At 36.6% G+C, this 16531-nt stretch overlaps 1 protein-coding gene and 1 pseudogene across 3 annotated transcripts; one reads left to right on the forward strand and one right to left on the reverse strand.

The window, feature by feature from the left end:
• Positions 1-254: 254 nt before the first annotated feature.
• Positions 255-11294, reverse strand: mitd1.L (microtubule interacting and trafficking domain containing 1 L homeolog). 3 transcript variants are annotated; one of them, XM_018245310.2, is made up of 7 exons: positions 10901-11294; positions 7691-7792; positions 6308-6444; positions 6134-6220; positions 3090-3205; positions 1796-1883; positions 255-1491 (listed from the first exon to the last, which is right to left on the reverse strand). In XM_018245310.2, exons 1-7 carry the CDS (start codon positions 11115-11117, stop codon positions 1381-1383), a joined length of 858 nt encoding a protein of 285 aa, XP_018100799.1. In that variant the 5' UTR covers positions 11118-11294; the 3' UTR covers positions 255-1380.
• A 935-nt stretch (positions 11295-12229) lies between these two features.
• LOC108708424 lies at positions 12230-16257 on the forward strand (annotated as a pseudogene).
• The last annotated feature ends 274 nt before the right edge of the window (positions 16258-16531 follow it).

The following is a 16531-nucleotide window of genomic DNA, read 5'->3' on the forward strand; positions in this document are numbered from 1 at the left end:
TGTTTAACAAAGTTACAAGATGACAGCCCCCTGTGGCCAACTTTGAAAGCATAAATCATTTATTTGATTAGGATTTGTGGTGCAGTAAGTTCATGCTTATGTTTAGTATACAAAATACAGCTTTTTTAGCCTTATTCTATTTTAGACTTTCCTTGTCCTTTAATGACCTGGAGGTGGGCATTGAAAGTACTGTTTCTATTTTTGCAGATGATACTAAATTGTGCAGAACTATAGGTTCCATGCAGGATGCTGCCACTTTGCAAAGCGTTTTGACTAAATTGTAAAACTGGGCAGCAAACTGTAAAATTATGTTAAATATTAATAACTGCAAGGCTATGCACTAACAATAAAGCAAGTGATACACTAACTTGAATTGTGTTGGGGGTTTCCTTAATTATGAAGATATATTTGTGAATATATATACATACATGGTAGCCCTTGAAATTACTATACCTACATATTATGACTATAGAATAATTTTGTCTCAATACCTTAAGCCTAGTAAAACTGATATTTCTCTTTCAATAGTGCCATTAGTCATCTTAGAACTTCATCAGTTATGACCTAGCAACAAATGATGCTTGTCGGTCACATCCAACTTTCAATCATTCTTTATTTATACAGTGACAAGATTCTGCACTTCAAATAGATTAACATTCACATCAGCCTCTGTCCCAGTGGCACTTTTAGTCTTAGCGTGTGGCCTTACCATTAAAAACAAGAGTACAGAGACATTAGAAGACCATACAAACACTTTCCAGGCATTCTCTAGTAGGAATCATACTAAGACCATGCTGTTGCAAGCCAGTAGAACTAACACCCTGCCAATTTCTCACCTTAAAAACAACAATTACACCCACCAGAAACCCAAAAGTCTAGAAGACTTTTCAGCCTTACATAAATTCTGACAAAAAATGTTTTATTGTTAAAAGCAGTGCTTTTCCAAAAGAGCAGATAAAAAAAGTTTTAGATACATATAAATACCTTGTATTACAGTGCAGGCTATTAAAAAAGTAAATACTATAACAAGTTATCAAGGTGTGATTGTTCAGTTTTACAAACAGCTAATCACACAGGACAAGAGTATTAAATGATTACAGACTACACCAAAACTGTACTTCTGTAGAGTGCACCGAAAGAACTGCTCAACCAATTTGAAAGTCCATAATATAAAATAAGTGCATGTAGTTGTTAAGTTCACATTCAACATCGATCATAGATGTGGGTCTAAAAACACTTTTATATACATGCAAATTTCCAGTGCAACAGATTAGTGCTATGATGCAAAACTGCCAAAAAATATTCATTCAAAAATAGACATTTCTGGGCTAGATCAGATTTTGGTAACAAATAGAAATATTTCTCTGTACATATCGGACATTAGATTGCGAGTCTGGTTCCATTGCGAGTGTGATTATTATGGAAAATGTCCACAGATGTTTCATAGCACGGCCTTAAGTCAAAATCACAGTAGCCTATAGAAAACCGACCCTATAAAATAAACAGAAATTTTAAAAATAAGCAAGAACAAATAATTAAGATAAAATAAACTCACTAATGATTCATGTGGGCCTTGGACTGATACAAAATCCAAAATCATATGATATAACAGGTCTAGACCAATACTTTGTTAAGCATTAGTTCTACTTTAATGATGCAACGCTACAATAATTCTTTTTCTAACATTTATTATTTATTTCTAACATTGCAAACAAGATATCCTCTGGGGAGTTGAAAGAGAAAAGCTTTATATATTTACTGTAAATATCTGTCTTGAGCATCTGATTGATCTTACCTGAGGCTTTTTGAAGTAGTCTAAACCTCGTCCAATCTTGATCATCCAACCATTGTTGAACCTGTTGTTAAAAGACTGTTTCATTTTCCTTTGTAAAAATTGAAAATTAAGTGTAATTACCCAGGGTCGGACTGGTCTGGCAGGACAATGGGAAAAAAACCCAGACCCACTCCCAACACTGCTCCCTGACCTCGCCTCCTGATCCCGATCGCCTTGTGTATTGAAGGTACGCCCCATAAACATACATAAGACAAACAGAATCGTTTTTGTGGTTGGAAAGGAAGAATACATTGTAACGTTCATAAATAAAAATTAGTAATGAATAAAGAATCATTACAATGAACTTTTTTAATCTGAACACCTGTGTCAAAAGATTTAACCCTTAAGGGTGATGACACACTGGGAGATCATTAAATTTCCTCTTCCGCTGGTGACTCATCTCCTGCAATAATGTCAATTGCCAGTGGGAAAACATACGTGTCACTTCGGCTCTCCAAAGCCGTTTGAAGTCGCTCCTAGTATGTCATTAGCCCTAAGCAACAGAATGTAGATTCTATGATCTGCAGCACTTCCAGAAGCACAGGCAGTTCACCAATTCATATTATTAATGACCAGCCCACCACTAATATAAACTGGGCAATGGACAGAGGGGTAGACAATAACAGCTGGGGGACAATCACCACAGTATAGTCACAGACACTTGTTAAAAGCAGATGTCAAGAGTTTAAACTGCGTTGAAAAAAATGATATAATATATTAATTATAATATAATAATATATTTATATTGTTATACAAGGTCATGTGCAAGTGCTGCATGAAAATTGCAGTGGGGGCAATTTGCTATTTTTTACCCAGAATGCAGTTTTTTACAACACTTTCTGACAATGGGGAGTTGCATTGAATGCAACAACGCAATTGCGAATGTGAATGCTGTAATTTCTGGTGCTTAGTTTCAAATTGATGTCTGCTAGATATTTTTTTAGATAAAATTCAACTGCTCATATTAATATTGCCCCTTGCTGGAACCCTAGAGCTACCACCAACTTAAAGGAGGCAGTATCTGCAACACTTACATGCAATTCAGTACAAATGGCACAATGGACACAGCAGTGCTGAGCACAACTATACAGAAGAGCATGGACTGGCATTGTACAAAAGTATCTTTAATTAATTATGTGGATTAGCACACAATTCTGTACATTTCTGCACAACTACACCTGAGGTTGAAGTTATAAATGAGGCCTTTAAATATAAGACTTTGGCTTGTGTGCATACAAACTTGACAGCTTCTCACCTAATTTCCCGGTCATGAATAGAAGAGGAAAATGTGACCTCAAGTATTACACCATAATCATGCAATGAACTTTTGATTTCTTGAAGGCCACTGGCTTGTAGGGCTTTTCCATTATCCTGTAAAGAAATAAATGCACCAGTCACACAAATAAAATTATTTCAAGTTTCAGGGAGTAAAGATTATACATGGAATAATGCACTCTTTTTCACCAACTATAAAATTATGATCCAACAAAAAGTTTAATTTTGGAGGCAAAGAGCTTATAAACAGGTTTTCTGAAGTCAAAAGAATGCAGAGTGGATTGTCTGGCAAAAACTGCCTGGGTAGAACACAGATAGTAAATATCAAGTACAGGTATGGGGAAGGCCATTTCCTACAGATTCCATCTTAATAAAATAATTCAGCATTTTAATATATATTTCCTTTTTCTTTGTAATAATAAGACAGCACCTTGTACTTCGTCCCAGCTAAGATATAATTAAAAGTCCAAATATGAGTTTGAGTCCCAGGAAAATTAGGTATCCCCAAAGTCCAGCAATTCTTAGGCTCTCCTCTGCCCGAATCAAAAATTATTTTCTTTAATAACCGGATTGCAGTGTTCCTCCAAAAACAAAGTTTCTCAAGGACGGGGAAAACAGAAAAGATTATATAGTGTAGTATTTCAGTGTAAAAATATCTCACTCGTTGTGAGTTAAGTGCCTTATTATTTAACACCTTGTGATTAACACTCCACACATATCAATTAGCATCAGACATACACGTGTTGAAAAGACCTCACATCGATACGTGTTGTCTATTTAATGCTTATAGTGTAATTATAATTAACACATATAATTTTCCATGCAGCCTCTATAAGGCATGCCGGTCGGCATAAAAGCAAAAACCTTTAATAGTACTGTAACTGGAAAAACCTTTCAAATAAAAGATTTAATTAAATGTGAAATTATAAACGGAATTTACGTACTGGAGTGTCCCTGTGGCCCCCAATACGTGGGAAAAACTAATAGAAAGCTATATGAGAGAATAGGTGAACATATAAATAGTATAAGAAAAGGGAATACTAAACACCAAGTATCGAAACATTTTTTGGAAAAACACAACAAAAATCCAACAGGTTTAAAATGGCTAGGTATTGAGAGGGTTAATAAAGACTGAAGAGGAGGGGACTTAATAAAACCCTCCAAAGGGAAAGTTGGTGGATACATAGGATAAATTCGCTAAATCCACAGGGTCTTAATGTTGATTTTAATCTGAGAGCGTTTCTAGAATAACTGTGTACAGACTGTGGTTAAATTTGGGGTTTATATACATATATCATCCTTGCGAGATCATGGTGTGAACATTTGAACCATGTTGCAACATAATTTTTACTTTTTAATAGAATTATTCTTTTAGCAACTGTATCCTTTTTAGCAACAACATTGCTTTTAATTTAATATGGAAAGTAACATTTCACAAGAGGGGAATGTTCCTGATCCCTGTGATATTACCTAAGAGACTGCGAGCCAAATTGTCCAGGACTAAAAGTTGTTTAAGGACTGGTTGACTGAACACGGAGATAAAACAGCGGAAAGTAGATGGGGACGTCATCGCTCAAGGAAAAAGCCGTTTAGGCAAAACGCGTTAGTGAGACCACGCTTGTGAGTTGCAGAAGCACCCTTTGGCAAGACGGATTGAGCTCTGAGGGACGCTGAGGAGCCATATCGACATTGGGGACCTACATTGAAACTTTTAATGCGATTTACCGAGAACTCGTTTGAGAGTGTGTTTTTATTATTTATTAAAAAGTTTTAAAGCGTTTCTGCACACGCTGTTTTTTTCTCTTCACCTGAGTAATGAAGGAGGAGTTCAAGTTCGGAAAGGAGTTCACATTTTAATGCCCATTTCGACTCACGTCTTGTGAGTATTCTATACCACTGGAAACATTAGGAATCCAGCGGTTTGCTGCTACTTTCCCTTCACCCATTCACAAGTTACGTGTCCAAAGAATTTCATTACTGTGTATAGTTGGAGTATGTGTTAATTATAAATACACTATAAGAATTAAATAGACAACACGTATCGATGTGAGGTCTTTTCAACACGTGTATGTCTGATGCTAATTGATATGTGTGGAGTGTTAATCACAAGGTATTAAATAATAAGGCACTTAACTCACAAAGGGTGAGATATTTTTACACTGAAATACTACACTATATAATCTTTTCTGTTTTCCCCGTCCTCGAGAAACTTTGTTTTTGGAGGAACACAGCAATCCGGTTATTAAAGAAAAGAATTTAAGATATAATTAATCCTTATTTAGGTAAAACAATCCTAATGGGTTTATAAATGTTTCAAGATTTTTTTAGAAGACTTAAAGTATGAAGATTCAAATTATGGAAAGAACCCTAATGCGGAAAATCCAGGTCCTGAGCTTTCTGGATAACAGGTCTCATACTTGTATAAAGTTCTCTCTCTTTTATTACAGAAAATAAAGAAATTAGTCACAAATTAAGAATTGCTTGTTTAAGGAGGGCTATGAGAAATAAAATAGCCATATTGTTGGGGTTTCTGGATTATAGATAAAATATTATTTTTATGTACCTCACAAACTTCTCATCTGTACATCCCAACTCCCTTGTTGCAGGTCCCAGTTAAACAGAAATCAGAACACATAACAGATACATACAGAGCATAAAGTCCTAAATGGAGCCCAGGGCAAAGTATTCAGTGTGGGACCATATTGAAGAAGGAGTAAACCTCCACTGTCCTTCTCATGTGCAGCTCTATAGCATCTGCCTTATTTGCTAACCTCTAAGGAAGCTTTAAATGAATAAACCCATTGCTTTCAAAAGGACCCTAAAATAATATAGTCATTGTCAAAGCAAAGGCATTGTTGGCCTGTGTATAACCAGCATTACAGAAGATGAAGCAATGTTGGCAAACATTTCAATCATGCTGGACAAGGGCTAATGTTGTGAATTTGCTCATTCTAAACCAAAGATTACAAAGTAGAAATACATATAAAAACTTAAGAGCAAGAAGAAATTACATCATATTCTTACTTCATCCATGGAGGTCAGTAAGTTGATTTTCTTTACCTTGGAAGGTCCCTTTATAAGCATTTCACAGAAACGTAAAAAGTTGTATAACTGAAAATAGAATTAAAGGTGTATAAATGTAATATTTGCAGCTTTAAAAAGAAACTAACAGGTAATCTTATATTTACTTAAACGTACCTGATGCACATACCGGATGTAAGGATCTTCCACCCAGACCTCTGTTAAGGTTTCATTCACATAAGGCTTGAAAAGATTTTCATAGCTGTAACCTGTTGCATTTTCTAAAATTTTTATTTGCTTGTGGTATTTTCCCTCTTAATAAAAAAAAAATCATGTTAATACAGCCATATTTCTTAAAGTTAAGTTCTTCCAAAAATGTATCTTATTAATGTTGTATTTAAAGGTACAACATTGTACCAAATGTCAGTGTTTATTAGCAGATACCAATGTATTACCCATGAACCTATGCCAGAGACCCAATATCTGGGTCTCCACTACATGAACAGAAATTTGAACTAGAAACTATTCATGGTCATGGTGCTGTCAATGTAAAAACATACAGCGTATGCAAGGTTAGAAAAAAAAAAAAGACACACAAGTTCAACCTGTTAAATTTGAAATTTCTGAATTCTAACAATTTGTAAAAGAGAAAAGAAAAGAACATCATGAAACCATTATGGTAGGTTCTGAATAGCAGCATGAGAAGTAGGTTGTCACCTCATCCTTCAAAGGACTGGTTACATTTATGATACCTCCCTGCTGGAGTTATGGTTTAATAGAGTTTGCACCCCAGTGGGGGAAACAATGCAATTATGTGCAAAAAAGATGCTCCTAACCGGTGTTAAACAACCTGCACCCGAGCGAAACTTCTGTGCAGTTGGCCATGTTGGGGCACAAATATGCAAATAATGCTTATAGTGTCCCAGATTGCTCATTATATGCATGGATGCAAGTTGGGTGGCCCTCTCATTTATAGAACACGTCACTAAAAATAGCCACCCACAAGGCGAGTTAACGCTCGAAGCAGGAGCCTTAGCATTCTATAGGGGAATATTTTGCACACAATGGCGATTTCCTCCAACTTGAGTGCATGCTCAATTAGCCAACACCTTGGCGAATGGAATGATTTTTCACCAATATATGCCCTTCAGTGTATTGCAAGGATGCACAGAATAGCCAAAATGTCTAGTTTTTTCTTGTGAAAAGCTCGACCTGAAAAACTCGAAAGCAGCCATTTTCGGCCAACCCCTGCTCCGTGTACCTGCACTCTGAAGCTGTGCGTGTCAGAACAGCTACATGGAGCTACAAAAGAAATCAGAGCTGATTCTCTCCACCTGCCTACAAAACAGAAGTGGAGAGCAGCAGAGCTTTACACAGCTTTAAGGGCCATACAAATGAAGCAATGGCATAACACAAACATGCAATAGAGAGAAAAGGAAGCGCAAACAAATTTCATCAGATCAGGTTTATCCACCAGAAACATTATCCTGCTTTGACACTCTGTTCGTGTTCAGTATGCAGGAACCAAACAACCAACTCTATAATATAAACATGCCTCACCTTCTTTTTCTTTGAGCACATGCTGTTTTATTTCTTCAGCTCGATCCATATAGCTGCTCAGCTTTTGTCTATAATGTGCTTTCTTGGCATCATCTTTTGTGCCTACAATAAAACAGATTGCATAGTAGAATTTGGATAGGGCTTAAGGGTTCAGCAATTATTTCACACACAATGTGTGTGCCAATGATAAATTCTGTGTGTTTGTTTAGTAGGTGGTAGCAGTAATTGAGGTTAAGAAGTAAAAACAACATAGACTGAGAATATCAATAAATGAAAAAAAAGTCCACTCTTCCCTTTTGAGTTTGGCCCCAACAAGGTTCATGGTTTAGATTAGTGATTCTTAAAAATTGGCTTGCCATTCTGTTTAAAATGGACCTTTGTAATCCTCATTAATAAAGGTACATGTTGTAGTACAATAATTAACAGTAATTAAAATAAGGTGTATAATTAATTATAATCCAGTGTTTTGAGTCACAAAGCAGAAATCAACACTTAGGGGCACATTTATCAAGGGTCGAATTTCGATCCTCGAAGTTAAATCCTTTGAATATCAAATTAGAAGGATTTAGCGCAAATCCTTCGATTGACGGGAGTAAAAATCCTTAGATCGAACGATAAAGTTCTTCGAATCGAACGATTCTAACGATTTTAAGCGATCGATCGAAGGATTTTTTTTTATCAAAAAAATCTTAGCCTATGGGGACCTTCCCCACCACTTTTCTAACATTGTACCTCGGTAGGTTTAAACTGCCGAAGTATGTAGTTGAAGTATTTTTTAAAGAGACAGTACTTCAACTATTGAATGGTCGAATAGTCGAACGATTTTTACTTCGAATCAAAGTCGAAGGTCGTAGTAGCCTATTCGATGGTCGAAGTACCCAAAAAAATACTTTGAAATTCAAAGTTTTTTTTATTCTAATCCTTCATTCGAGCTTAGTAAATGTGCCCCCTAAAGGAACAGTAATGAATCTGTAGTTTAGGGTCTGCAAGTAGAAATTGATAGCTCACCACACTTAGGAAGTGGCCCAGGTGAACCGCCCTGAGCCCTCAGCACGGGGAGCAGACAAGCTGAAAAAACTTTTTGGAGCAGGCACTCAATGAAGGCAATCTTCCACCAGGCAGATAAATTTCAAAGTGAAGCTTATTGTGCCCACAGCCTTACGCGTTTTGTGATAAACACTTAATCATATGCTACTTAAAGGAACAGTAACACCAAAAACTGACAGTGTTTTAAAGTAATGAAAATATCAGGTACTGTTGCCCTGCACTGGTAAAACTTTTATGTTTGTTTCAGAAACACTACTATAGTTCATATAAACAAGCTTCTGTGTAGCAATGACAGAAATTTAAAAAAGTCTATATGGCACAGGTTAAATAGTGGATAACAGATAACACCATTATGTTCTACAGAGCTTATCAGCTATCTGCTGTGTAACCTGAGCATTTTCTCCTTTGAATGGCTGCCCCCATTGCTACACAGCAGCTTATTTATATAAACAATAGTAGTGTTGCTGAAGCAAACACACCCGTTTTACCAGTGCAGGACAACACGGCATTATATTTTAATTACTTTCTAACACTTAAATTTTTGATGCTACTGTTCCTTTAATGTGGGTCCTCTAAGAAAAAAAGAAATCCTGATTTAAAGGTTTTCAAAAATGCAGTAAACCACAGTGCCAGGCATTATTTGATCATACAGTGTAACAAAAAGCTCACTAATGAAAAATATGTAAAGAGTGCAAAAAATTGTAATTTATCTAATAAAAAATATTTTTAATAAAATATTTCATTCATCTATATAACTAAAATATACATAAAAAAGAAATCTAAGTTTGCATTAAATTAAAAAGAAATTACAGACTGAGATGATACATGACAACCTCCCTAGCAAAGCATAAAAATGTAATTTGGGCAAAATGATATTCCCTACAAAAAGTAATTGTATACACACACCAAAGTTAAAATGAGACAGGTAACTAGGGCTTTTTAAAAGCATGTCCATTTATTCTTTTCATTAAAAACAAGTTATTTTTAAATTTAGACGTGCAAATGGGTCATAGTTTTGTTTTTATTTTGACCGATATTCTTTTGTTCGGGGAAACAGCAGTGTAAAACCTGGAACAATTAACTGATTTCAGCAAATCTCCCCAACCATTACATGGAGTGGACTGCCAGCAGTGTCTTGGCTGCTTGCTGATGCCTGCCATCTGAGATGTTCCCATGACTTTTTCTCAGTGCCTGAATAAACAGGACAATACTTTTATGCCATTCATGTGTCGCCAAATAGTACAAGATTGTTTTGCTGCCCAGGACAGTGTATTGCAGACTACAGCAGCTTTGCCAATTTAGTGGTAGAGTACAGTCCTGTAATTCGAGTGCTAAAAAACACAGCCACTAGATCTGTGTGTGTGAGCAAAGATATACATATTATTTATACAAAGGTGTGGTGGACTAATGCTGATACCGGACTCAAGATAACCAATAACCATACATAATGGCAGTCAAAACACACCAAGCAGTTGCTAGGGGACACAGAAATACAGATGGCTTTGTGGCCATGACAAGCAATTTCAGTATATTAAGTGGTTGAAGATTAACGATTGAGGAATCAAGGCCTTAAAGGAGTCCTCTGACAAAAGAAACTGCATTTCTTTCCTTCTATTGTGTACACATGGGCTTCTGTGTCAGACTTCCTGCCTTCAGCTTAAACCTCCTTGCCCAGGGTGTGAGCATGATCAGTTTGCTCCTCTTCCCTCCCCACCCTTCTCTGCTGTAATCTGAGCCCAGAGCTATAAGTGAGCAGGGTGAGACTCAGGCAGGAAGTGATGTCACACTAAGCTAATATGGCAGCTGCTATCCTAAACAGATAGTTTCTAGAGCTGTTTACTCAGGTATAGAAAAACATTCTACAGAATAAATATAGCATTCTAGCTTGCACTATTGCAGCTAATCTATTGGCAATAAACTGCCTAGTAGCTTTCCTTCTCCTTTAAGACAAGTTTCCCAAACTGTGATGCTAGTCCTGGGGGGGGGGGACAGAGACAGGCTGGCTCGCTGTTACTCCTAGAAATACAGCAATGTAATTATGATGGCATTGTTTTCACATATATACGTAGAATTGCTATTTTTTATTGGGGAGCAAGATTCAATAGGAGATCCAATCAGCATATCGACCAGGCAACTGGTCTCCCAGTGCCAGCCAAAACTGACCCTTCAACACCTGTAGCAGCAGCTCGATTCCCTCTTGATAACAAACAAGGCTCTCCTGGTAGCGTCCCTTTCCGTCCAGTTCCACAGCACGCCGTAACACTGCAGCAGCAGAATTCTCCACCCCAGACAGTGCCGCCATAGAGGATCCGCACAATATATATTTACACCAGACAAAATCTGCTGCACCTACTAAAAATACAGCACTAATGGTCCACATGCACTTCCGCGTTCCAAGTAGCGGAAATAGTATATCTAGTTATGCCATTTTAGAACTGGGCAAACTCTTTTTGAGTCTGCAGTGATTTTTTTTTATGTAGAAATAGCAAAACAATTAACAATAGTCTATAACATAGTATATATATGCCAAGATTTACATAAGGTATTCTAATGTCAAAACAAAACCACCCTAATACCAAGCTGCTAGCGTTCAATTTTTTTTTTTAATGGTGACGCGTATGTTATGCGTCCAGTCTGAATGTCGTCATTACCATCCGCCTGAATAGCTGTCAGGAGGGTACAAATGCGGCTGGCGAGTAGTTAATTTGTTAATCTTCGGATTTCTTGTTTTCTAGTTTTCCTATAAAATAAGGGAAATTAGTGTGGCTTTGGGGGCTTAAACCGCGGTGTTGCTGTTTGTCATTCTCTTTAGTCTGGTGATCATACATACATACAGTTCACTTGCTACACGTTGCAGTATTATTGATATAGACACTGAAGACTCCGTTTCCATGACGTTATGGGAACAGTTTGGCAGAAATGGGGCCCCTGAATGAATGGAGGCCAGTCACTGAACACTTTGGGGGTTATTAAAACTAGAATTTCTCATATTTTTATTAAACCAAACTTCCATTAATGATTTTATCTTATTTATCAATAATTTGTGGTCGGGGAAGAAAACGATAAAATCTAGAAAAAAACCCTCATGATATCTTCAAATTGTAAAAGGGACATTGACTTCTACATGACCCCGACAGGTTTGAGATGATGGCAGATTTTCGGATTCGGACATTTTGCTTTGGGCTATAATAAATCTTGAAAAATTTTAGTTTTTGCTCAAAAAACCTTGACCAAAAGAAATTGAGGTTTAGTAAATGACTCCTTTTTTGTGGTGTGAGCCTTTCCTAACCACTGGGGCAGACTGGGCCATTTGCCTCATCAGTAGATGTTAGTACTTTTTTAGCGTGTCTGCTCACTCAGGTATGGCATGCAATAATTAAACATACAGCAATTAGTTTATTAGTAATAGCTATATAACAGGTTCATTACCTAAATATAATTTGTGTTATGCTTTGAAGTGACATGTTAAATAAATATACTGTGAATTGTTAATTTTTTTTAACGAAGAAATGTTTTTCCCACAGTACTGAATATAGTAATGGCTGGACTGTGCAGAAGAATGCATTTCAATCAAAGGTATTTGTGCTACTGGTCTAACTAGAAAGCCTCAGCCAGCCCTGCTTTAGCTGTTCAAGAAACGTATGCAGTCGCCGGCTGCCTATCTCTCAGTGCACTTAGAGCCCATTGGAACAGAAAATACACAGGCAGCAATAAGCATGCTTGTCTCTGATTGGCTCCTGCTGCACACATGAGACTGAGCAGTAGGAGAGGGATCGGTTACAGCAGAAACAAGGCTAGGAGTTGCCTGAGATTGCCTGTGGCCGCAAAGGAAAATTAATTGATTATTTCAGCAACAATAAGAATAAAATAAAACATGCATATTGGAAAGTTAATTGTTTTTAGGGATTCTATCAGAAACCCTTAACTCAATGGGATGACTTCACATCCACTTTAACTGTTATATTGAGTACTTTTTCCCCCAGTTCCCACAGGGTCAGTGTACATCACCAGACTACTCTGGGTTCCTGCAGCACTGGCCTCCATCTCAAAACCCTGTTGAAGTAGTATCTTACAAGGCTTTCTATTAATTGAAGGGATTATGAAAGAATCCATAAAAGCAAGCAACTTTGGTGGGATCACAGATTCCAGATGAAGAAAGTATAACTTACTATAACTACAATTAAAACAGACACAAGTTCCTTAAGTTCTGCTTAGATAATTTTTCTTCTTTCTACAAATGCTCTGAAGAACCAGGGAAGCAAGATCTATTGTAAACTGAAATGGGTCCTCACTTTCTGTGCTCTGTACTGTTTGTTACAACATAAAACAAATACCTAGGGGCATATTTATCAAAGGTCAAATTTTAGATTTTTTTTTAATTCAAACTCAAATTTAGTCACTATTCAAATGGGAGCTAATCTATGAAAAAATTTGAATGTCTAAAATTTGATCGAATTTTAACAATCCAAAAATCCAAAAACTCGAACCAAATTTGATTGCAATTCGAATCAAGTTTTCCTCCAAAAAAAACTTGAATGTCACGAAGGCTGTTAACATCTTCATATGGGCGAACTGACCTCTGCCATTGACTTCTACATTAACTTGGCAGGTTTTATGTGGCGACCTATTGAATTCGACTTGTTTCCAGGGTAGGGGAATGAAAAATCTCTGATTCGAATTCGAGTTGCTAGTTTTAAATTTGAAATTGTGAGTATTGACCAAAAAAACCAACTGCAAAATTCGAATTTGCCATTCGAAATTTAGTAAATCTGCCCCCTGGTGTAGTTATAATTAAATAATAGGCAGAATGAACTTGCAGCATAAGCCCTTTTTACTGCACTTTTGTATAATATATACAGTTGTCTACTGCCCCTTTAAATCAAAGTCTGCATCAGGGTAACACATTTCATTTGATTGTTAATTTGGTCATGTGTTAAGCTTGTCTCTAAGAACTTCTTGCTTTCAGATTACAATGTAATTGCATATTTTTTCAGCTCTTTAAACATTTAGTTTAGTTGTGAGAAAGCTATTGTGAAATTGCTCCATATAACCTTATATTATTGTAGCTGTGTACACATGTATTGTTACATTTACTTGCCTGTCTCTGAAGGTCCTTCAACCTCAGCCTGGTGATCATGAAAAATACGGAGGGGATCCTCAGCAACCACACAATTTGCATCTTGTCACTAGAATAAAATCTGGAGTTGGCTGACCTTATTGGGAGAAGAAAACACTGGAACTACTGGGTTTGCAAAAGGTACTACATAATTAGAACACAGTATTCCATCACAGCTTCGAGGTGCACATTTTACATCAGGGTTTTTTCAAAAGTGATTTTACTCTGCGTTGAGACTGTCTTGCAGATTTAGACAGACTCTGATTAGCCCTTAGCATCCAGTCAGCATTTGGTTTTGAAAAGTTTGCTCAGTTACAGTGATAAAGTCTTTTGTCCCTTCCTGATTCCTCCCGTTATTTTATATTTGTCATAATGAATGGATTCTCATCTTTTAAACAAAATGTAATATTAGACAGGGAACATATAACTCACTGTGACGCATTTATTGAAGAATGAAAGTTAGCAAACACCTATATCATTTGCTTAGTTGCTCTGTGTAATTGCACTGATTCTATTTAGGACTGATGCCAGTAAATTAAGGTGGCCATAACACAGTATCCAACCCACTGAAATCAGGCAAATTTCACACATGCCATAGTAAATATTACAGGAACCATCAAAGGTTTTTAAACAATATTGGCATCTCCTGTTTGTTATAAAACAATACACAATACCTTTGAAAATGACCAGATATTTATATATGTATACCCCACTCCAATCCCTTGCTGTGAACCAAGTCCAAAAACTATTATTTCTTTACTTCTTTGGAGCGCCCCACTTTGCTTCCAGACTGCCAAAGCAGGTCTCAACTGCGCATACATAAGTGAATGTTTGTGAGTGCGTTTTAATTGGTTTTATTATTTAGGGGGTTATTTATCAAAGTCTGAATTTATCTCAATATTTTCTGCTACAAACTCCAATCAAATCCGCTCAGGGTTTTTACGCTTATTTATTATTACATTTTCCCGTTTATTTCGGAATTTTCACCCGCAAACTTCGGGGTATTGCACGAAACCCAGCTCAACATATAAAAATCATTGGGACTTCTCCCATTGACTTATATGCAACCTCGACAGGTCTGAGATGCCGGATTTTCTGATTCAGACTTTTCCATCCTTGGGGGTTTAATAAATGGTGAAAAATTCGTGATTTTTTAAAAGTCCGATTTTATTTTAAAAAAAACAACCAAATTTTTTTATGATTTTTGCATTTGGAGTTTAGTACATAACCCCCTAAAAGTTTTAAAGTGATTCTACACATGTACATGCACTTTTATCCCCTAGTATGCAACTTTTACTGAAGGGGTAGAGGTTGGTGAAAATAGAAGGTTCTCATACTGAAAACAAAAGAAGTGATTTCTGTCTGTGAGTAGATGGGTGAGAGCACAATGAGGAGAGAGTGGAATTTAAAGCGATACACACATATAAAAGTTGTTTTCTTTATTTCCCTTTCATCTTCTATATCTGTGACTCCATACCGTCAACTTATCCCCATCGAGACCTGCTTTGGTAGTCTGGAAGCAAAGTGAGGCTCTCCATATATGTAAAGAAATCTCCTATTTGTCAACCTTTTAGTCTGTAGCCCTGGTCAGGCAAAAGCACAGGAGCATGGTAAACGCTCTCTCTCTGTTAAGCGCTTTGATATGAATGTGGGTGCAAGTGCTGCCAGCTGTTAAATTCTAGTGCTACTACAGATAGTTGGCAACACTGCAGAACTTCTTACCTTCTTATAAAGGCTTGATTTTACTTTAGTAATCACTGTAGCCCTCAAATCTTTGAGTTAGCTTTAACATACCATTGGGCCTTAGGCCAACGTCCTAAAGTACCTGCATATAATTTGTTATGTAGGCATCCTGGAAATTTCTGCCTCATATTGTCACTACTAAAATAGAAATCACTATGGTTCTATGGCTTTTGTATGTAGAGGGCACATGTAACCATTTTTGTCTGGCAACATAACATTTAAAGGAAATTCTAATTAAAGTAAAATAAACTTGTCTTATTTACATAACAGGTATATTTATTTTATGAACTTTAAGGCTCACAAGACAGTGGTGCACAAGAATATTCCTGCAATCAATGCAAAGCTTAAAACTATCAAACACTTATTCAGGTTTGTACAATCTTTTCTTTGTCTGGCTATAAATAAAAATAGGCATGTTTGTAACACCCGCTATGTTTTCTCCAGGGTTCAACCTCTGAAACTACCACATGGGATACCATCAGAAGAAGATATTTTTCATACATTTCAAGAATGCTGGGGAGCTTGTGATTCGTAAGAACTGCAGCCAACTGAAACAAAATTAGTTGTATTATAGTGTGAAACGTGTCTCTGGCTTTTGTTAAACTGCATGTAAAGACAAAAAAATAAAATCACATTTTTACTTTCTTTAATGAAAAAGAAACCTATCTCCGATATACTTTAATTAAAAAATGTGTACTGTTTTTATAAGAAACCTGACTGTATGCAGTGAAATTCCCCCTTCATTTACTGCTGTGGACAGGGATTGTCAGACAGTCCCTAACTGCTCTGCAGGGAACAATCATACTTATGAATAGCAGAGGCAGCCCCCGCCTTACTTCCCAGCCATGCAGAACTTAAGCAGCTTTCATTGTTTTCCTGTAGAGGAGTCGGCGACTGTGTAGAGATATTTGTATTGGATTTTATTTTTGCCTTTA

Source organism: Xenopus laevis, chromosome 2L, assembly GCF_017654675.1.
Source record: "Xenopus laevis strain J_2021 chromosome 2L, Xenopus_laevis_v10.1, whole genome shotgun sequence".
Lineage (NCBI taxonomy): Eukaryota > Metazoa > Chordata > Amphibia > Anura > Pipidae > Xenopus > Xenopus laevis.